This window comes from Patella vulgata, chromosome 4, assembly GCF_932274485.2.
Source record: "Patella vulgata chromosome 4, xgPatVulg1.2, whole genome shotgun sequence".
Lineage (NCBI taxonomy): Eukaryota > Metazoa > Mollusca > Gastropoda > Patellidae > Patella > Patella vulgata.
Genome location: NC_065882.2, coordinates 48,787,458 through 48,812,024, shown reverse-complemented (window position 1 = coordinate 48,812,024; position 24,567 = coordinate 48,787,458). Strand labels below are relative to the sequence as shown.

At 38.2% G+C, this 24,567-nt stretch overlaps 1 protein-coding gene across 1 annotated transcript in view; it reads left to right on the top strand.

Moving 5' to 3' along the window:
• LOC126817923 (T-complex protein 1 subunit gamma) overlaps positions 1–3,002 on the top strand; it is a 55,007-nt gene extending 52,005 nt beyond the window's left edge. Inside the window, exons 14-15 of the mRNA XM_050545096.2 lie at positions 1,168–1,312; positions 2,998–3,002. Coding sequence (XP_050401053.1) covers positions 1,168–1,312; positions 2,998–3,002 — 150 coding nt within the window. The remainder of the gene's footprint in view (positions 1–1,167; positions 1,313–2,997) is intronic.
• The last annotated feature ends 21,565 nt before the right edge of the window (positions 3,003–24,567 follow it).

Below are 24,567 nucleotides of genomic sequence, written 5' to 3'. Positions count from 1 at the left end.
ACTACTACATCAAGTAATGAGAAAAAAATGACTAAACATTCGCATTAGTACTAGAAAAACTGCTTTCATCCATCATGGAAGACAACAATTAATTACTACTTGTAAATAAACTTGAATTCGGCCTTCAGTGCACAGTAATATTTAATATGTAACACAAGAATTAGTAATTATGTTAGTGTATTCCTATAAAAAGCATGAATAAAAGGATGATGAGTTAGATATATGTATAACAGGTATCTTAGTCGGGTCGTTATTGTAGGCTTCAGCTGCTTGATGTTTGAAAAAGCTGATTGATAAAACTATGCAACGGCCACTATGGTATCATAAATCAACCTTACTTTTCGGTTAAATTACAAAACTTTGATTATTACTTGTTGATTAAGAAGACAATCAACTGGGCCTGTGGCCTACAACAACAGTCAAGATATAGGCTGGTATAAGAACTTCAGTGAACATATGATCTAGAGGCCATAATTTTGATCCGATTTTGATGAAACTTGAAATACATATTTATAACCCAAAGAAATTGGTTCATTTCCATATTCGCACATATTGGAATCGTAACTTCCTGAATTATGGCCCTGTTACACCCTTATGATGGTTGAGTCCGAATTTCGTACAAATCGGACCAAAACTGACGGACAAAATGGTTGCCCCTCGTACGCAAATATTGTAAATATATGGTATATCAAGGTTTTGGACCCACTAGAGAGGGGACACAATTTTGATCCGATTTTGATGAAACTTGAAATACATGTTTATAACCCAAAGATCTTGGTTCCTTTCAATATTCATGCATATCGGATTGTAACTTCCTGAATTATGGCCCTTGATTGTACGAAAAATCACTTCTTTTTTTGAGCTTGTTCTCTTTCCATCTCTTGCAAAATGCGGGCGTATCTTGCATGGCAACCGCTTGTTTTTATTTAAAGTCTGACTATATTAAAGGGTATATGGTGGCTTATAATAACCCTATTTCCTACAGGGACCTAAATTGACCCAATTCTGGCTGGTCTGTTTCAAAATGGATTAAGAACCATGATGTATGACCTTGAAATGTGATGGTTGTGGTAAATTTAATTGCGTATCCTTGGGACAAAATAAAATACAAAAATAACATACTCCCCCAATGTCCAGATTTTTTGAGTATTAATATTTTATTTCCAGGCATTAAATGAAAAGGCTAAGAGTATCACTGGAATTCATCAGTGGCCATACAGAGCTGTAGCTAGAGCCCTTGAAGTGATACCAAGAACTTTAATTCAAAACTGTGGGGCTAGTACAATTAGAACATTAACAGCTTTAAGAGTAAGTACTACTAATTACCAGGTATTATAGCATTTATTTAAGTTCAAAAAGTCATACACCTGTCTTAAAAAAAAATTTGAATAATGTTGACATGCTGGTATATGATTAGTTGGGTGTCTATATTGTATATTTTTATGTTAAATAGAAAAGATGAAATACTGTGAATCTTAGTACACAAAAAAATAATTAAACTAGAGCTCCAAAGGAGTACTGATGTGTTTCGGTACATGTGATGTGTTTCGGTGCATCGGGTCATTCCTTGTCACATCAACAATCAAGTTACACCATGAATTATTGAGTATAGTTACATCCCAATACCTATTAAAGTGGAAAAATCTGTTATTTTGAACTCGTAATAAAACCGGAAGTTATACTTCAAGACCAAACTTTTTGATATTGACAGTTAGTGGGCATCAGGTTCATCATTGAAAGGTTAGGTCACCAGATAGGTCAAAAGTCAAAACAAAATTCAAAGTGAAACCGGAAGTAAACAAAATTGGAATTCATAAGAATTGTTACCGTTTGGAGTAGGTTCAAAAAGTTTTCGAAAATCGGAATCAAAATGGTGGCTGAATATCGATTTGAAGGTTTTTTGTAAAATCAATTATGGTGGCCAAACGGTTGAAAATGTTAACAAGGTCTCTGAAAATGAAAGATAATATCTGGGCTAACACTACCATATGTCATATTTGGTCTATTTTTAAAATGGAGGGAACTATTCATGTTCAGGAAAAATCGCTAAAAATGAAAGATAATATCTGGGCTAACACTACCATATGTCATTTTTGGTCTATTTTTAAAATGGAGGGAACTATTCATGTGCAGGAAAAATCGAAAGGCCACGGAAATTTTCGGAAGCCATCAAAAAAATTTTAATATGCCATTTTGAAGGCATGGATGTGTTCCTTATTCCTACCAAGTTTGAACTTGATACCTCAAATAGAGACTTAAAATCAAAAAATGAAGAAGAAAACTTTTGCAAATCTTTGATGCTAAAACTAATCGAGCGAATTTCGAAAAAACGCCAGAACCCATATGGGATTCGTCCAAAGATCCAAAAATGAAAACCCGAAGAAGATCCGTTGAGAAATAACTGAGATATGGGCAATCTTAGATTATTTTTTGATAACGCAATCTATGTTGGCAGTTTTGACTGTAAATTCTGACCTGACTAAATTCTCGCGCCACCTGAATTACCTTTGTTTCTGTTACATTTTGACTGTTATTTATTTAAACTTGGTTGGAATGTTCATAGTAAGTTAAAGTCACTGATTGTCATTTGCATTTGTTGAACAATATATAAGTTTTCATGTATTAATCCATACTAAACTGCACTCAAATTGATTATTTCGCACCTTTTTAAGCAAGAGGAATCATTTGCAAACCTCAAAAATTTGAAAGATGAATCTCTAATAGGAATATCAGTCGAATAATGGTTCAATCACGTTCAGTATTTACAAAGATATAGGGGATTGAACTTTCATCATTCTAATTTCAGTGTTATAAAAAATCGCTGAGCTAAATTCAGAAGGATTACAAAGATACGTATTAAAAGATTTCTGTGAAAATTATGGTTGGCGCTGGCTGGTTTTGACCATATTCTAAATATTGTTTGCAAATGATTAAAAATGGATGGGAGGGAATATAGAATTTACTGTATCTTCAACTTAACATTGTGGTATATTGTAGGCTAAACATCATAAAGCTGATTCTACTACATGGGGTATAGATGGAGAGACAGGTAATATTGTTGATATGAGGGAATTCGGTATCTGGGAACCTACATCTGTAAAAGTACAAGTTCTTAAAACAGCTGTTGAGGTAAGTTATTTTACATAAAATAAGTATGAAATCAACCCTTTTCATGGGTGAATTCAAGAGGGTCACCCTACCTTTGGTCTTCCATTAACTTGGTGAACTGACCAGTCAAAATATATATGTCAAAGGGGCTAAGCAAAATCTTTTGTAAAAATGTGAGCTGAAATGACCTGTCGCAATGCTGGCATAGGTTCAAATGGTTTTAGGATTCAGATCCATCATCACATTAGAATTTATCAAACACAATGCATAAAAATTACAAAAAATTGGCAACATTCATTAAACTTCCCTCTTTTCGTGATTTGTTTTGGTTAAAAAAAAATTTGAGTTGCTGTTTTTAATGTAGAAATTAATATATACAAAGAAATTAATGTTTGTGTTAAACAAATTTTCTCTTTCAGACGGCCATTTTGTTACTTAGAATTGACGACATTGTCTCTGGTGTAAAGAAACAGGGGTCCGATGGTGGAAGTGCACCACAACAACCGGCACAAGCCTCAGAGGGACCCGAACCTTAAACGTTCTTATCATCTATTATCTGTGTCTATAAACTACATTTTGACATTTTCATCATACAGAAATAACTTCAGAGGATAGAAGTTTTTTTCTGATGCAGTCATTTTGTTTTGAATCTGTTTTACCATTATATTTAAGTTCATACATGTATCTCTATTTAACAAAGATGACGCTTTAGATTATACTGAGCTATGACACTGATGCAACAAAGTCGAATTTGAACAAATCACATTTTGAAGTATTGTTATGGAAGGATTGAAAATCTGTTATATTTATGTGTACCAATTCACATTTAGGAAAAAGGGGAAAAACTCTCATGGATTTGAGCATATATCACTGTGCACAAAACATAATTACTTAACCCATTGTTTCCTGGTTATACTTTGCTAAGCCTTGCTACTGTAAAAATATTCTGTTAGTACAGAGTAATTATGGAATAATGGAGGCTATTGTGCTAAGTCTCATTGGTGCATGTTTTGCGAGATGGTTCTTAACCTGAAATTTGTCTCCAAAAACTAATTGCACACTTTGATTCTTGTGTTTGCAGAGATAATGTTCAGTTTACATAATATTTAACACAATATTTTGTATGTGGCTTTGAAATCAGTCCCAACTTCTAGTATTTTACCTCACAAATTAAATAGCTTCTCAATGATATCTTTACTATATTCAGGAGTGAGGTGGCATAATGTGTTAATCCTGGCATATAAAAATCATGCTGAATGGAATAAATTTTACTTAAGACATGTAAACTTGCATTTTATTATTACTGTTAAATCAATTTGTTTCTGTTTTAAATTCTGGAACAAAATGTCCATATATCAATAGTGCTACTAAATGTATTTTATTTATTTAGAAGTGATTTGTAAAATTTCCATTATTTTTGCCATTGAAATCTTCTTTTGTATAAAATTAAATTAATTATCATTAATGTGTTACTGGTTTATATGCAGGCAGTCTGGGATGAATCTTGGGAGTTTTGAAATGCCATCAATATTTTATCCCTTTGAACTTCATCCTGATCCATAATTATTTCAAGCACTCGCTTACATGGGAAAAGGAACAGCACAAAATCGTCATATTTTCAAAGCGACATTAGCGTGTTTGAAGTCCTCACCAGTTTGTAAAAAAAATAAGTTATTTCTATGCAAAATTCGAGTCAACTTGTCCGGATCACCCATTGATTGTGCGTAGCATTTCATTTTCCTCCTTCCTTCATCAAAAATACCCCCTCAAACATTGGGCATTGCCGCTGTTTTTGGCCTGACTCTCCTCTAATCCTATACCTGTATGCACCTAAATAAACAGAAATATTGTCATAGAGCATCTGATTTTATGAAATTCTCGGGTAATTCCCCTGACCCAGTGCCAAAATTGACTTTGTCTCAAATTCTTGAACACGCCCGGTTACCTACAAAGGAATAATTTGTGACAGTTTTTATTGATTGCTTATGACTTGACTGCTGTGGTTTAATGTTTCATTGCCTGGCAATCCATCTTTTACAGGTTAAAAGGTGTTTAACAAAAGGTTATTACTAAAAGTGTAGGCCAGTGCTTGAATTTTCAATATGATCATTCTTTTGAACATACATTATGCAAGAGTTAAATCTGCCTATTGCAGATCTTTAAGGCTTGAAATGTTGTCTAAATTATTAATTACAATAATTAACTTATCCAGACCATAATCAATGCCATCACTAGCCTGCCATGTTTAGTGGATTGGAATACATTTTTTGAAAAATAACTAAACGTAAAAATGGATAATCAAAACTTTTTTTTTTTTTTTATCTTACTGACTTTAGTAATGGTGATAGTGGCTAACCTAAAATTCAAAAGCAATTTTGACTGAAATTCACAGCATATTCTATTTTTATACGCCCACATTTTCATGTGGACGTATATTGTCGTCGCCCCTGTCCGTCCGTCCGTCCACAATTGTTTGTGAACAGTCTACAGGTCACAATTTTTATCCGATTTCAATGAAACTTGAAATATAGGTTTATCACCCGAAGATCTCGGTTCCTTTCGATATTGGCATCTATCGGACCGTAACTTCATGGATTATGGCCCCTGATTGTACGAAAAATCACGTTTTTGGCTTGTGAACACTGTAGAGGTCACAATTTTTATCCGATTTTGTTGAAACTTGAAATGTAAGTTTATAACCCAAAGATCTCGGTTCCTTTCGATATTCGCGCATATCGGACGGTAACTTCCTAAATTATGGCCCCTGATTGTACGTAAAAACGCGTTTTTTGGCTTGTGGATCCTATAGAGGTCATAATTTTTATCCGATTTTAAAAACCGTATTATTATATCACCGTTACACCCTAAGGACGGCTGAGTTCGAATTTCGTGAAAATCGGCCCAAAACTGACAGACAAAATGGCCGCCCTTCGTTCTCAAATAACGTAAAAATATGGTATATCAAGGGTGTGGACCCTATAGAGGTCACAATTTTTATCCGATTTTGTTGAAAATTGAAATGTGAGTTTATAACCCAAAGATATCGGTTCCTGTTGATATTTGCGCATATCGGACCGTAACTTCCTGAATTATGACCCCTGATTGTACGAAAAATCGCGTTTTTAGCTTGTGGACCCTATAGAGGTCATAATTTTTATCCGATTTAAAAAAAAACGTATTATTATATCACCGTTACTCCCAAAGGACGGCTGAGTTCGAATTTCGTGTAAATCGACCCAAAACACAGACAAAATGGCCGCCCCTCGTTCTCAAATAGCGTAAAAATATGGTATATCAAGGTTGTGGACCCTATAGAGGTCACAATTTTTATCCGATTTTGTTGAAACTTGAAATGTAAGTTTATAACCCAAAGATCTCGTTTCCTTTCGATATTTGTGCATATCGAATTGTAATTTCCTGAATTATGGCCCTTGATTGTAGGAAAAATCACTTTCGTTTTAGCTTGTTCTCTCTCCATCTCTCGAAAATGTGGGCGTATCCTGCCTGGCAGCCGCTGGTTTTTTTTTATCTTACCGACTTTAGTAATGGTGATAGTGGCTAACCTAAAATTCAAAAGCAATTTTGACTGAAATTCTCAGCATATTCTATTTTTATACGCCCACATTTTCATGTGGACGTATATTGTCGTCGCCCCTGTCCGTCCGTCCACAATTGTTTGTGAACAGTCTACAGGTCACAATTTTTATCCGATTTCAATGAAACTTGAAATATAGGTTTATCACCCGAAGATCTCGGTTCCTGTCGATATTGGCATCTATCGGACCGTAACTTCATGGATTATGGCCCCTGATTGTACGAAAAATCACGTTTTTGGCTTGTGAACACTGTAGAGGTCACAATTTTTATCCGATTTTGTTGAAACTTGAAATGTAAGTTTATAACCCAAAGATATCGGTTCCTTTCGATATTCGCGCATATCGGACGGTAACTTCCTGAATTATGGCCCCTGATTGTACGTAAAAACGCGTTTTTTGGCTTGTGGACCCTATAGAGGTCATAATTTTTATCCGATTTTAAAAACCGTATTATTATATCACCGTTACACCCTAAGGACGGCTGAGTTCGAATTTCGTGAAAATCGGCCCAAAACTGACAGACAAAATGGCCGCCCTTCGTTCTCAAATAACGTAAAAAATATGGTATATCAAGGGTGTGGACCCTATAGAGGTCACAATTTTTATCCGATTTTGTTGAAAATTGAAATGTGAGTTTATAACCCAAAGATCTCGGTTCCTGTTGATATTTGCGCATATCGGACCGTAACTTCCTGAATTATGACCCCTGATTGTACGAAAAATCGCGTTTTTAGCTTGTGGACCCTATAAAGGTCATAATTTTTATCCGATTTAAAAAAAAAAAACGTATTATTATATCACCGTTACTCCCCAAGGACGGCTGAGTTCGAATTTCGTGTAAATCGACCCAAAACACAGACAAAATGGCCGCCCCTCGTTCTCAAATAGCGTAAAAATATGGTATATCAAGGTTGTGGACCCTATAGAGGTCACAATTTTTATCCGATTTTGTTGAAACTTGAAATGTAAGTTTATAACCCAAAGATCTCGTTTCCTTTCGATATTTGTGCATATCGAATTGTAATTTCCTGAATTATGGCCCTTGATTGTAGGAAAAATCACTTTCGTTTTAGCTTGTTCTCTATCCATCTCTCGAAAATGTGGGCGTATCCTGCCTGGCAGCCGCTGGTTTGCTTGTGGAAGCGCTATAGAGGCGACGGTTAATATCCGATTAACTTTAAATTTATACAGTGTTGAGGAATGCGAGCGGTTTCGTAACCTAGCTGTTTCGTACTAAGTTTATTCGTACCTCACATGAGCCGTTTCGCACCTTGGTTAATTTCAAGAAAACTAGCTTTAATTGTAATGGCAATAGAGATGTTTCTTTATGGTGCAGTCTACAGAGTAGGTAGAATGGAAGATTGGCAATTACTGCTTGGGTGTTTAAAAAGTGTATATATAGTAATATTTCGTTGTTTTTCATTTATCAAACAGCTTGATTGACCGATCACTGCTAATGTTTTTGTCCCCTGCAGGGGACCATTAAAATGGATCTGTCCATCCGCCATAATTTTTGTGACACAATAACTCTTCTAATTGAGCTAGAATATTCAAACTTGGTGTGGGTATTTTATTACGTCGGTGCCTTGCTGGAGTTCGAAGATGAGCATTTTCTGCTAAGGGTAAGCAGAGACTGAGATAAGCAATTTGATTAAGTGAGAGTGATCAAACTTGGTGTATAGTTTCATTACATCAACATATAGGAAAATGTATGAATCAATTTGAGGTACGAATCAACTAAGTACAAGACAGTCCGGTTACGAAAGTCTGCACCCTATTTGAGGTCATGAGACAAAGAAGCCATTTGATTTTCAACAAAAGAGTTATGGCCCTTGACCACTCTGAAAATATCTTGTGGACGCTCTTGGGACAAAAGGAAATATCAATTGACTTGAAATTTATACAGTGTTTTAAGGTCATGAGACGAAGAATTCTATTGATTTTTAACGATTTCCGATAATTACTGCAAGAGTTATGACCCTTGAACACTTTGAAATATCTTGTGGAGGCTAAAGTTAAAATCTGATTGACTTTTAATTTACACACAGTGTTTAAGCCCACGAGACCAAGAAACCTATTGATTTTCAACGTTTTCCGATAATTACTATCAGAGTTATAAATTTATACACATTGTTAAAGGTCATGTGACGAAGAAACCTATTGATTTTTACGATTTCCGACAATTACTGCCAGAGTTATGGCCCTTGATCACTTCAAACAATCTTGTGGACGATCTAGGGGCCAAAGTTGATATCCGATTGACTTTAAATTTATACACAGCGTTTAAGGTCATGAGACGAAGAAGCCTATTGATTTTCAGCGATTTCCGATAATTACTGCCAGAGTTATGGCCCTTGATCCCTTTGAAAAATCTTGTGGACGCTCTAGAGGCTAAAGTTAATATCCGATTGACTTAAAATTTATACACACTGTTTAAGGTTGTGAGACGAAGAAGCCCGGTGATTTTCAATGATTTCCGACAATAACTACTAAAGTTACGACCCATGATCACTTTGAAAAGTCTTGTGGATGCTTTAAAGGCCAAAGTTATCATCTGATTGACTTTAGATTGATACACAGAGTTTAAGGTCTTGAGATGAATTTTGATAACTTGAACAGCTAAATCCATATTAAATGTTTCGTATACAAAACGTTAGCATGGGGCAGAACTAAAAGCCAAACAAATTCTAATGATTCTCTGATAATTAATTAATGAGTTGTTACTCTCTATCAGATTTTAGTGTATTATAAATGTTTCATTACCGACAACAGAAAAAATATGCGACAACTCCTAGCTGTTGACTGCTTGAACGACTTAGCTGCTATGTTTCGTTGTCTGACAACCTATGTTACATGCTAGGGTGCCCAACCATAAATAAACATCTTCAAATATATCGACTATTACACCACAATATTTATATATATACCAAGCCTTAAATCAGTTTCCCACATTTATAGTCACTAAATAAACGGCCATGTTGTACTTAATAAGCTATGTCCATTTAACCATCAATAAATAACAAACTGAAAAATGGTTACGAGTGTCGGTCATAGCATCCGGGCAGTTTTGAGTAAAAAATGGGTTACGTGCCCTTCTTTTGAAATTAGTCTCGCTTAACCAGTCTACCTACCATTCTACGTTTGATTAACAGGCCGGGATAATCAAGACTACATTTTTACGAAACGTAACAGAAAGCAGGAACAAGAAATTGAATTTAGAAACACGCACGTTGGGCAACTCAACAACTGTTTTAAGAACCTTGTAAAAGTAAAATGAAACTACTGCTAGTATCATGTTTTTGCCCAACGCAAGTATTTCAGTGATTTTATTTGTACTAAACTAAAAGATGCAGCTCCTACTGGTACAGTTAATGATAAAGCAATTTAAAAAATAAAATGAACGTAATTTCTAAAGCTGCTGTAATAAACAATAAGCTAAATATTACTGCTATTCAGAATCGTCAACAATAGATTTTGCACGGCTGTAATAGTTGATAGATGTGTAGAGAATTGCACGTGCGATGGCTATTTATAGTATCATAGACTCTAGCGCTGAGTGTTATCATAGTGCGTAGTGTATGCGAGAAATCACTTCAAGATAAGCCACTGAAGCGTGTACATTCGCCGTGTTGAGACTAACTTTCTGTACTTTGCACCCATCTAGAGGTTACAATTTTTATCCTATGTAAAAAAAAACGTTTGAAAATATCATCGTTACGCCCTAATAATGGTTGAGTTCGAATTTCGTGAAAATCAAACCGAAACTGCCCGACAAAATGGCCGCTCCTTGCACGCAAATTGTGTACAACTATGTAATACGAAGGTTGTGGACCCTATAGACTTAACAATTTTTGTCCGATTTTGATGAAACTTAAAATATAAGAGTCCCTTTCGATATTCGCGCATTTCAGACCATAGCATCTTGGATTATGGCCCGATTGTACGAAAAATCGTGTTTTTATTTTCTTTTTAGCTTGTTCTCTATTAATCTCTTGCAAAATGCGGTCATTACTTACTGTCAATTTACCATACATATTGAGGCCTAAGTAAATTCTTAATTATTTTCAGTCCACTTCTTTTTCCGCCGTTTAATCTTTTGTACGTTGACACGCCTCAATGTTCACCAAACCGCCTGAACATTTGATCAAGAAATAACAACCGCCCCTCAGTCAAGCTAGCACACAATAAGCTGGCAGACAACAGTTGGGTTGCCAGTTAGTGATACCCTGACATTTTTGCCCAGTGCTTGCCCTACGGGTGTTTGTCGGGTAATCAGTATTTTTCTAGTAAGATATTGGGTGTCTCTACCTTCCATACCAAATTTGCCATACTTCTATTGGAAATAACCACCCGATAAATATACTTTCGGGACAATGTATCTTAATTAAAGACCCAAAAGAGTTAATGTCACTAATGGTTTTGCGGCAATACTATATACCGGAAAACAACATTTTATACTGAATACAGGAAAACACCGGAAAACACACTAAATACTGGAAAATACCCTAAATAGGTAACCCGGAGACTGGCACCCTAAATGGGTAACCGGGAGCCTGGTCCTCTGTGTGCCTGGGTTAGGGTTAGGGTTAGTTTCCGGTTTATAGAATAGCCCTTCTCCGGGTTACCTTTTTAGGATGGTTTCCGGTATTTAGTGTGTTTTTCCGATGTTTTCCGGTATTCAGTATAACATGGTGTTTTCCGGTAGTTTCCCGGTGTTTTCCGGTATATAGTATAGCCCATGGTTTTGATAGATACGTCTGAGTGCTGGACAGCACCCAGATTTCAATTGAGGGACCATGGTCTCCCACACAGAGGTCGCACAAGGGTTACTAGACGTTACGTACACTTTGGGATGTTATGTCCTTTGATCTCCCAAGTTATGAAATGTATCAACGGCTGTGACGTTATTTTGTCACCGGTCGGGTGTATCGTTCATCACATTCACAAATCAAATAAGACTTGACTAATTATGTTCATCATAAACTTGAAACTTTATTCATCTCCAAATAAGTCATTACGTAGCAGCATATATCTACATATTATTATAGGTCTGTAGGAGTTTCATATGGCTAACCGCCTCACAACTTCATTAGAAAACTTATTGGCTGACCGCCGAGCTAACCGCTCCACCACATGTCTTCATCTCCCATCGCTTCATCTATTCTACCGCACGCGCCAAAACCCACGTCCTAGAGCCGATATCAGATATCCCCCTCTGATGACGTCGCAACAGGTTTACATCGCTTTTCAATGAAAAAGGACATAAATTCTTTCTTTTAACATTTTATTCACTTTTTTGTATTATATTGTCAAACGATTCGGACGACGAACTTTGCCACAATCTGATTAAAACACAGATCCAATTTCGTTTCGTTTTTATAGTTCAAAATTTCGATTTTACTTGTCTTTACTACACTTGGATCTGGAAGCGTTGTTATTTAACTCGTGTTCTGTTGAAATGAGGGGTCAATCTGTTTCACAGAGAATTACGAGTCTAGTGATTGTAGCGGCCTAGCAAATATTCACTGCGGATCAGTGTGATGAGGGGTCAACCAATAAATGTTCTGTCGGATCGAGCGTTTGACCTTTTTTTGCGCGGAACTATGGGTAGACATTAGCGGCAATAGAAATCAAAACAAAGCAAAAGTAGATAAAAAATACATGGCGGTCGCTAATTGGTTAATCGAATGACTGACGTAATCAGGGCCCGGTTCCTAGAAAATTCTTAAAGTAAGCACAAAGTCATGCTTCACTTTTTCTTACGTAAGAAACTTATAAAAATACCGTCCCTAGAAAATTCTCAAGACCATTCTTATGAAAGCACAAGTCAAGTATAAGTCTAAGCACATTGTGACTGGTAAAAGTTTACGTCTTAAATTATTTGTCGTCTGCTTCATTGACGTCATATATATATATTATATGGTTCATTTCGATGCATTTGACATGTCCCCTATTCACATATAAAATGTGCCACAAGATAAAAAAACGAAGACGCATACAAACTAACTGAATAATTGTGAGAGCGCCTGATCTTAAAGTAGCATGTGTGTTTGTAGCCTATTGTTTACTAATTTGCAAATAAATAAAATGGTTTCAGGGTAGGCCTAGAAGCGAAATTTTTTTAGAGCATGCTTAATTTGAAATTTCATCTGGAGAAAGATTTTCTCTGTCTTGTAATTGTCTCTTTGGTATCAAAAGGTGTTGAAAATGCCGTCGATCTACGGTCAGACATCTTTTTAAAGCAGCTTGGGACTTGTGCTTAGATTGACTATGTTTAAGATCGAAGTTGTGCTTAAGTTTTTTCTTGGAACGCATAATAACGTTCTTGTGCTTACAATGAAGTCTACTTAAAATCTAAGCACAAGAACGTTCTTAAGAATTTTTTTGGAACACAAAATAAGGTAAGTTTACTTAAATGCAAAGTCTACTTAAATCTAAGCACAAGAACGTGCTTAATTTTGCTTACTTCCAAGATGAATCTACCGTCTGAACCATCGTAAATTTTAAACGGATTTCTTAGATTATGAACAAACTATTTGTTCATAATCGTAGACATCCAAAAAAATAAGATCTTATATCCTCATATCTTCGAGCGCACACAGGATTTTTCGCTCACTCTTGTGTTTGTTTATTATTCCGCCACACTGACCAACTGTTCACAGTCCACTGATTTCTGCGTAAGGTATTTATAGGCACGGCATTGTTGGTACATTCACTGACGTCTTCATTTGTATCTTCCCCGCTATCCGAAATCTTCGAGTACATTAATTCCTTGTTAAAGGGCCAATCCCGATAATATTATTAATATTTTGGAGAATTAAACTGCTGAGGTTTGTGTTAAAATCCTTTAAAATTCTCTACCTAGGGCCGAGCAACTAACTCATTATATGTAATACGTTTTCAAACAACTTAAACCCGCCAGACTTTATCTCGAAATGGAGACCGATATCCCAAGCTTGTATTATGCGGTGTCTGGATAAAACCAGACTTTTTTTTATAAACAACAGAACACTCACTCAGAGGTTAATTAGTACTCGTACTGATAACACCTAATGCACCAGAGCTCCAGAGCTATCGTCTAAATTTATCTAAAGATAAAGTAGCCTAGCAAAGACTCGAGAAAGACTCTCCAATCGACTTTAAGACTCTACAAAGATTCTTCAGTCCCAAGGTTGTCTTTCTATCTTTTTCTATTTATTTCGTTCTTTATTTCTTATATCTGTATAAGGTATAAGTTTCTCTTTTTTTTCCTTCTCTTTTTTATTTTTATTTTTGACAGTACTTTTCGGTTATTCTGTTTCATTTTTATTTTTCACATTTAGTTGGGTCTATCTCTTTCGGTATTCTTTGTTTTCTAGGATTTTTTATTTTATTTTGGACAGTTCTTTTCGGTTATTCTGTTTAAATATTTATTTTTTACATTTAGTTGGACCTATCTCTTTTGGTACTTCTTTTCTTTCTAGGATTTTTTTCTTTTATCTTCATACTTTTCGTTTATTCTAGATTAGTTTTTATTTTCCTTATTTCTTTTCCTTTAACTTTGGTTTCTAGTTTACTTTTCTTGTATCATTAGCCTCATATTTTTGTTTATTTTTATATTTTTGGTAGTTATTTCTCATAATTTTGTTTATTTTTATATTTTTGGTAGTTATTTCTCATATTTTTCTCTCATTTACTTTCTTAGTTACATTATCGTTACAAGGGCTTCAGTTCTATTTCTTTGTTAGGCAATCAGTGTCCAAGCGATCGGAGATTAGCTCAAGCGATTGAACTACACTCAGATCAAAGATATTCAATCAAGGGCTTAGCCGCCTTTGTTGAGCTAACGATCTGACAGCTGATCTGCTAATTGGCTTATACAAACACTAGGAACCTATAGTTAATTAGTGTAATCAAAACTGATTAACTAGTGGATCTGTGTGGAAAGGGTCAATCGCAGACCATCAGGTAATCAACCAATCAATTACTATTTAATCCTAACCACTCTACTTTAGAGTAACAATTAGAACCATCTCTTGTTGACCCCTCTTTAAATTTAGACTTTCGAAACAGGAAAAGGGAAATGGAGTCCGTGACTAAGCTCAACATGTCGATGGTTGAGGCTTTCAACAGCAGTTCGGCACCATCGACCTTTCCAGCGGCTAAAAAGAGGGAGGAAAAAGCCTTCGTCGTCCAGGTGAGGCCCGCTGAAGGCAAGTCCTTCAAAGGGACCAAGCTGACGGCGATAGGGAAGGAGATTAAGAAGACCTGGGGTATTATCGATATCCCAGACATCAGAGTAACTGTCCCTGGACACGTCCGACTGGCTTTTAAATCACAGGAGGACATGGACAGGGCAGTGAACCAGGTATCCCTTCTCGGCATAGAAGTGAGGGTATCCCAGCCGTCAACCTTGTCAACCGAAAAGGTGGTGGTTCACGGGATTCCCTCCGAGTATGACGGAGAAGAAATCCTGGAAGACTTGAAAGACAGAGGATATGCGGTCACGTTGGTGTACAGATTCAAGATTGCTGAAGGTAAAAGCCAGGGAAGCGTCGCCCTGACCTTTAACAACAAAGCACCTGAACTGTTAAAGGTAGTATATCTATCCCGAAGGACCCACGCCTACCTCAACAGGGTAAGGCAATGTTCCAACTGCCAAAAGCTGGGCCACACAGTCAAGTACTGCAAGGGAAAGACTGTATGTGCCCAGTGCGGTGGGAGTCACGCGGTGGCCGAGTGCAGGGCGGGCATTCAAACAAAATGCTGGAACTGCAAGGGCGGTCACGCAGCGAACTCCCCCGAATGCCCCAAGATACAGAGCACCAAGGCTGCGCTAAAGATACAGGGGAAGGAGAAAGTGAGTTTCAGTGAGGCTGCACTCATTCTCAAGAATAAAGAGCGGGCAATAAACGATGTCAGGAAGACGGCTCCGGTTAATAAACCAACTACGGAGCCAATTCCATCGACATCGACGCCGGAAGAACCACTACCAAATACAAAGACTCCAAAGAAGAAAACCAACCCAAAGAAAAAAGAGGAACCAAAAACGAAAGCTGATGAAACTCACTTTATTCCGAAATTCAAAACGGAGAGTGGTTTCATGAGCTTCATGATTGAATTCCTGAAGGTGGCAGTGTCAAATGAAGACCAAACGACAAAAATGGCAAGCCTCCTAGGGAAACTTAGAGCGTATATGGTCAACGCAGACGCTCTAATCAACTCTATCAATACAGTCAAGAAAAGATTCAGAGATGAAGACGAGGAAGATGAAAAGAACGACCAAGAGGTAAATCTCGCTCTACGTAGGAGGATATCTCATGTTCGCCACTACAGCACCGGCGATATGCCCAGTTGCTTGCCGGTGTTAACACCAAAGGCGAACACAAATGAGGTACCTTCTATGGAAAGCGAGACACCAGTAGATTAATAGAACACAACCAATGAGAGGCATCAATCCGGACAGTCATCATGGCGGGCCAGGTAAAGGTTCTTCAACTTAACGTTAACGGACTGGCCCCCAGATGTGCTGAGCTGAGAAAATACATCACCCACAACCCCAAAGATGTAATATGCCTCCAGGAAACCAAGCTACTACCAACTAAGAAAGACATCTACCTACCCGGATACACTTGTCAGAGAAGGGACAGACCGGGCAGCACGACTCGTGGCGGCGGTCTTGCCATCTACGTCAGTGATAACTTAAATTATACTTCTGTTACGCTGGACGTAGCGGGCCCTCTAGAAGCAATGGGCATAGCCATCACATTGAGCAATAATAAAAAATTGACAATAGTGAATGTCTATGCACCCCCAATAGTCACGATAAAATCAGTAGACTTCCAGTCACTTCTCGACCAGCTTCCGCAGGGCGACCTGTGTTTTGCGGGGATTTCAACGCAAAACACGCTCTGTGGGGGTCACCGAGGAATGACTGTCGGGGGACTAGCCTGTGCTCAATAATCGAAGAGAACGACCTATGCGTACTAAACGACGAGAGCCCTACTTTTGTTGGAGGAAATGCCCCACCTTCACACCTGGATCTCACGCTCTGTACGCTTGGTATGGCAAACCGCTGCGACTTGCAAGTACACGAAGATGAAACACTTGGCAGCGACCATCTACTGATAGAACTCTACATCCAATGTGAAACAACCCGGGAAGTCTATAACGGGAAACCCAATTGGAAAATAAAAGAGGCTGATTGGGCTAACTTCCGTGTAGGCTGCCTTGGGTGGAAAGAAGAAGACATCATCGATGCCAACATCGACGTGTACGCAGCCAACATCACGAGTGCTATTATAGGTGCCGCAGACGACTCCATTCCCAAGACTTCTGGAGGGTAATCAAGGATTAGAAAACCTTGGTGGTCACCAGAATGTCAGAAGGCGGTTAACGAAAGAAAGAAGGCACTACGCCTACGGAAACGTCACTACAATAAACGGCACTAAATAAACGGCCATGTTGTACTTAATAAGCTATGTCCATTTAACCATCAATAAATAACAAACTGAAAAATGGTTACGAGTGTCGGTCATAGCATCCGGGCAGTTTTGAGTAAAAAATGGGTTACGTGCCCTTCTTTTGAAATTAGTCTCGCTTAACCAGTCTACCTACCATTCTACGTTTGATTAACAGGCCGGGATAATCAAGACTACATTTTTACGAAACGTAACAGAAAGCAGGAACAAGAAATTGAATTTAGAAACACGCACGTTGGGCAACTCAACAACTGTTTTAAGAACCTTGTAAAAGTAAAATGAAACTACTGCTAGTATCATGTTTTTGCCCAACGCAAGTATTTCAGTGATTTTATTTGTACTAAACTAAAAGATGCAGCTCCTACTGGTACAGTTAATGATAAAGCAATTTAAAAAATAAAATGAACGTAATTTCTAAAGCTGCTGTAATAAACAATAAGCTAAATATTACTGCTATTCAGAATCGTCAACAATAGATTTTGCACGGCTGTAATAGTTGATAGATGTGTAGAGAATTGCACGTGCGATGGCTATTTATAGTATCATAGACTCTAGCGCTGAGTGTTATCATAGTGCGTAGTGTATGCGAGAAATCACTTCAAGATAAGCCACTGAAGCGTGTACATTCGCCGTGTTGAGACTAACTTTCTGTACTTTGCACCCATCTAGAGGTTACAATTTTTATCCTATGTAAAAAAAAACGTTTGAAAATATCATCGTTACGCCCTAATAATGGTTGAGTTCGAATTTCGTGAAAATCAAACCGAAACTGCCCGACAAAATGGCCGCTCCTTGCACGCAAATTGTGTACAACTATGTAATACGAAGGTTGTGGACCCTATAGACTTAACAATTTTTGTCCGATTTTGATGAAACTTAAAATATAAGAGTCCCTTTCGATATTCGCGCATTTCAGACCATAGCATCTTGGATTATGGCCCGATTGTACGAAAAATCGTGTTTTTATTTTCTTTTTAGCTTGTTCTCTATTAATCTCTTGCAAAATGCGGTCATTACTTACTGTCAATTTACCATACATATTGAGGCCTAAGTAAATTCTTAATTATTTTCAGTCCACTTCTTTTTCCGCCGTTTAATCTTTTGTACGTTGACACGCCTCAATGTTCACCAAACCGCCTGAACATTTGATCAAGAAATAACAACCGCCCCTCAGTCAAGCTAGCACACAATAAGCTGGCAGACAACAGTTGGGTTGCCAGTTAGTGATACCCTGACATTTTTGCCCAGTGCTTGCCCTACGGGTGTTTGTCGGGTAATCAGTATTTTTCTAGTAAGATATTGGGTGTCTCTACCTTCCATACCAAATTTGCCATACTTCTATTGGAAATAACCACCCGATAAATATACTTTCGGGACAATGTATCTTAATTAAAGACCCAAAAGAGTTAATGTCACTAATGGTTTTGCGGCAATACTATATACCGGAAAACAACATTTTATACTGAATACAGGAAAACACCGGAAAACACACTAAATACTGGAAAATACCCTAAATAGGTAACCCGGAGACTGGCACCCTAAATGGGTAACCGGGAGCCTGGTCCTCTGTGTGCCTGGGTTAGGGTTAGGGTTAGTTTCCGGTTTATAGAATAGCCCTTCTCCGGGTTACCTTTTTAGGATGGTTTCCGGTATTTAGTGTGTTTTTCCGATGTTTTCCGGTATTCAGTATAACATGGTGTTTTCCGGTAGTTTCCCGGTGTTTTCCGGTATATAGTATAGCCCATGGTTTTGATAGATACGTCTGAGTGCTGGACAGCACCCAGATTTCAATTGAGGGACCATGGTCTCCCACACAGAGGTCGCACAAGGGTTACTAGACGTTACGTACACTTTGGGATGTTATGTCCTTTGATCTCCCAAGTTATGAAATGTATCAACGGCTGTGACGTTATTTTGTCACCGGTCGGGTGTATCGTTCATCACATTCACAAATCAAATAAGACTTGACTAATTATGTTCATCATAAACTTGAAACTTTATTCATCTCCAAATAAGTCATTACGTAGCAGCATATATCTACATATTATTATAGGTCTGTAGGAGTTTCATATGGCTAACCGCCTCACAACTTCATTAGAAAACTTATTGGCTGACCGCCGAGCTAACCGCTCCACCACATGTCTTCATCTCCCATCGCTTCATCTATTCTACCGCACGCGCCAAAACCCACGTCCTAGAGCCGATATCAGATATCCCCCTCTGATGACGTCGCAACAGGTTTACATCGCTTTTCAATGAAAAAGGACATAAATTCTTTCTTTTAACATTTTATTCACTTTTTTGTATTATATTGTCAAACGATTCGGACGACGAACTTTGCCACAATCTGATTAAAACACAGATCCAATTTCGTTTCGTTTTTATAGTTCAAAATTTCGATTTTACTTGTCTTTACTACACTTGGATCTGGAAGCGTTGTTATTTAACTCGTGTTCTGTTGAAATGAGGGGTCAATCTGTTTCACAGAGAATTACGAGTCTAGTGATTGTAGCGGCCTAGCAAATATTCACTGCGGATCAGTGTGATGAGGGGTCAACCAATAAATGTTCTGTCGGATCGAGCGTTTGACCTTTTTTTGCGCGGAACTATGGGTAGACATTAGCGGCAATAGAAATCAAAACAAAGCAAAAGTAGATAAAAAATACATGGCGGTCGCTAATTGGTTAATCGAATGACTGACGTAATCAGGGCCCGGTTCCTAGAAAATTCTTAAAGTAAGCACAAAGTCATGCTTCACTTTTTCTTACGTAAGAAACTTATAAAAATACCGTCCCTAGAAAATTCTCAAGACCATTCTTATGAAAGCACAAGTCAAGTATAAGTCTAAGCACATTGTGACTGGTAAAAGTTTACGTCTTAAATTATTTGTCGTCTGCTTCATTGACGTCATATATATATATTATATGGTTCATTTCGATGCATTTGACATGTCCCCTATTCACATATAAAATGTGCCACAAGATAAAAAAACGAAGACGCATACAAACTAACTGAATAATTGTGAGAGCGCCTGATCTTAAAGTAGCATGTGTGTTTGTAGCCTATTGTTTACTAATTTGCAAATAAATAAAATGGTTTCAGGGTAGGCCTAGAAGCGAAATTTTTTTAGAGCATGCTTAATTTGAAATTTCATCTGGAGAAAGATTTTCTCTGTCTTGTAATTGTCTCTTTGGTATCAAAAGGTGTTGAAAATGCCGTCGATCTACGGTCAGACATCTTTTTAAAGCAGCTTGGGACTTGTGCTTAGATTGACTATGTTTAAGATCGAAGTTGTGCTTAAGTTTTTTCTTGGAACGCATAATAACGTTCTTGTGCTTACAATGAAGTCTACTTAAAATCTAAGCACAAGAACGTTCTTAAGAATTTTTTTGGAACACAAAATAAGGTAAGTTTACTTAAATGCAAAGTCTACTTAAATCTAAGCACAAGAACGTGCTTAATTTTGCTTACTTCCAAGATGAATCTACCGTCTGAACCATCGTAAATTTTAAACGGATTTCTTAGATTATGAACAAACTATTTGTTCATAATCGTAGACATCCAAAAAAATAAGATCTTATATCCTCATATCTTCGAGCGCACACAGGATTTTTCGCTCACTCTTGTGTTTGTTTATTATTCCGCCACACTGACCAACTGTTCACAGTCCACTGATTTCTGCGTAAGGTATTTATAGGCACGGCATTGTTGGTACATTCACTGACGTCTTCATTTGTATCTTCCCCGCTATCCGAAATCTTCGAGTACATTAATTCCTTGTTAAAGGGCCAATCCCGATAATATTATTAATATTTTGGAGAATTAAACTGCTGAGGTTTGTGTTAAAATCCTTTAAAATTCTCTACCTAGGGCCGAGCAACTAACTCATTATATGTAATACGTTTTCAAACAACTTAAACCCGCCAGACTTTATCTCGAAATGGAGACCGATATCCCAAGCTTGTATTATGCGGTGTCTGGATAAAACCAGACTTTTTTTTATAAACAACAGAACACTCACTCAGAGGTTAATTAGTACTCGTACTGATAACACCTAATGCACCAGAGCTCCAGAGCTATCGTCTAAATTTATCTAAAGATAAAGTAGCCTAGCAAAGACTCGAGAAAGACTCTCCAATCGACTTTAAGACTCTACAAAGATTCTTCAGTCCCAAGGTTGTCTTTCTATCTTTTTCTATTTATTTCGTTCTTTATTTCTTATATCTGTATAAGGTATAAGTTTCTCTTTTTTTTCCTTCTCTTTTTTATTTTTATTTTTGACAGTACTTTTCGGTTATTCTGTTTCATTTTTATTTTTCACATTTAGTTGGGTCTATCTCTTTCGGTATTCTTTGTTTTCTAGGATTTTTTATTTTATTTTGGACAGTTCTTTTCGGTTATTCTGTTTAAATATTTATTTTTTACATTTAGTTGGACCTATCTCTTTTGGTACTTCTTTTCTTTCTAGGATTTTTTTCTTTTATCTTCATACTTTTCGTTTATTCTAGATTAGTTTTTATTTTCCTTATTTCTTTTCCTTTAACTTTGGTTTCTAGTTTACTTTTCTTGTATCATTAGCCTCATATTTTTGTTTATTTTTATATTTTTGGTAGTTATTTCTCATAATTTTGTTTATTTTTATATTTTTGGTAGTTATTTCTCATATTTTTCTCTCATTTACTTTCTTAGTTACATTATCGTTACAAGGGCTTCAGTTCTATTTCTTTGTTAGGCAATCAGTGTCCAAGCGATCGGAGATTAGCTCAAGCGATTGAACTACACTCAGATCAAAGATATTCAATCAAGGGCTTAGCCGCCTTTGTTGAGCTAACGATCTGACAGCTGATCTGCTAATTGGCTTATACAAACACTAGGAACCTATAGTTAATTAGTGTAATCAAAACTGATTAACTAGTGGATCTGTGTGGAAAGGGTCAATCGCAGACCATCAGGTAATCAACCAATCAATTACTATTTAATCCTAACCACTCTACTTTAGAGTAACAATTAGAACCATCTCTTGTTGACCCCTCTTTAAATTTAGACTTTCGAAACAGGAAAAGGGAAATGGAGTCCGTGACTAAGCTCAACATGTCGATGGTTGAGGCTTTCAACAGCAGTTCGGCACCATCGACCTTTCCAGCGGCTAAAAAGAGGGAGGAAAAAGCCTTCGTCGTCCAGGTGAGGCCCGCTGAAGGCAAGTCCTTCAAAGGGACCAAGCTGACGGCGATAGGGAAGGAGATTAAGAAGACCTGGGGTATTATCGATATCCCAGACATCAGAGTAACTGTCCCTGGACACGTCCGACTGGCTTTTAAATCACAGGAGGACATGGACAGGGCAGTGAACCAGGTATCCCTTCTCGGCATAGAAGTGAGGGTATCCCAGCCGTCAACCTTGTCAACCGAAAAGGTGGTGGTTCACGGGATTCCCTCCGAGTATGACGGAGAAGAAATCCTGGAAGACTTGAAAGACAGAGGATATGCGGTCACGTTGGTGTACAGATTCAAGATTGCTGAAGGTAAAAGCCAGGGAAGCGTCGCCCTGACCTTTAACAACAAAGCACCTGAACTGTTAAAGGTAGTATATCTATCCCGAAGGACCCACGCCTACCTCAACAGGGTAAGGCAATGTTCCAACTGCCAAAAGCTGGGCCACACAGTCAAGTACTGCAAGGGAAAGACTGTATGTGCCCAGTGCGGTGGGAGTCACGCGGTGGCCGAGTGCAGGGCGGGCATTCAAACAAAATGCTGGAACTGCAAGGGCGGTCACGCAGCGAACTCCCCCGAATGCCCCAAGATACAGAGCACCAAGGCTGCGCTAAAGATACAGGGGAAGGAGAAAGTGAGTTTCAGTGAGGCTGCACTCATTCTCAAGAATAAAGAGCGGGCAATAAACGATGTCAGGAAGACGGCTCCGGTTAATAAACCAACTACGGAGCCAATTCCATCGACATCGACGCCGGAAGAACCACTACCAAATACAAAGACTCCAAAGAAGAAAACCAACCCAAAGAAAAAAGAGGAACCAAAAACGAAAGCTGATGAAACTCACTTTATTCCGAAATTCAAAACGGAGAGTGGTTTCATGAGCTTCATGATTGAATTCCTGAAGGTGGCAGTGTCAAATGAAGACCAAACGACAAAAATGGCAAGCCTCCTAGGGAAACTTAGAGCGTATATGGTCAACGCAGACGCTCTAATCAACTCTATCAATACAGTCAAGAAAAGATTCAGAGATGAAGACGAGGAAGATGAAAAGAACGACCAAGAGGTAAATCTCGCTCTACGTAGGAGGATATCTCATGTTCGCCACTACAGCACCGGCGATATGCCCAGTTGCTTGCCGGTGTTAACACCAAAGGCGAACACAAATGAGGTACCTTCTATGGAAAGCGAGACACCAGTAGATTAATAGAACACAACCAATGAGAGGCATCAATCCGGACAGTCATCATGGCGGGCCAGGTAAAGGTTCTTCAACTTAACGTTAACGGACTGGCCCCCAGATGTGCTGAGCTGAGAAAATACATCACCCACAACCCCAAAGATGTAATATGCCTCCAGGAAACCAAGCTACTACCAACTAAGAAAGACATCTACCTACCCGGATACACTTGTCAGAGAAGGGACAGACCGGGCAGCACGACTCGTGGCGGCGGTCTTGCCATCTACGTCAGTGATAACTTAAATTATACTTCTGTTACGCTGGACGTAGCGGGCCCTCTAGAAGCAATGGGCATAGCCATCACATTGAGCAATAATAAAAAATTGACAATAGTGAATGTCTATGCACCCCCAATAGTCACGATAAAATCAGTAGACTTCCAGTCACTTCTCGACCAGCTTCCGCAGGGCGACCTGTGTTTTGCGGGGATTTCAACGCAAAACACGCTCTGTGGGGGTCACCGAGGAATGACTGTCGGGGGACTAGCCTGTGCTCAATAATCGAAGAGAACGACCTATGCGTACTAAACGACGAGAGCCCTACTTTTGTTGGAGGAAATGCCCCACCTTCACACCTGGATCTCACGCTCTGTACGCTTGGTATGGCAAACCGCTGCGACTTGCAAGTACACGAAGATGAAACACTTGGCAGCGACCATCTACTGATAGAACTCTACATCCAATGTGAAACAACCCGGGAAGTCTATAACGGGAAACCCAATTGGAAAATAAAAGAGGCTGATTGGGCTAACTTCCGTGTAGGCTGCCTTGGGTGGAAAGAAGAAGACATCATCGATGCCAACATCGACGTGTACGCAGCCAACATCACGAGTGCTATTATAGGTGCCGCAGACGACTCCATTCCCAAGACTTCTGGAGGGTAATCAAGGATTAGAAAACCTTGGTGGTCACCAGAATGTCAGAAGGCGGTTAACGAAAGAAAGAAGGCACTACGCC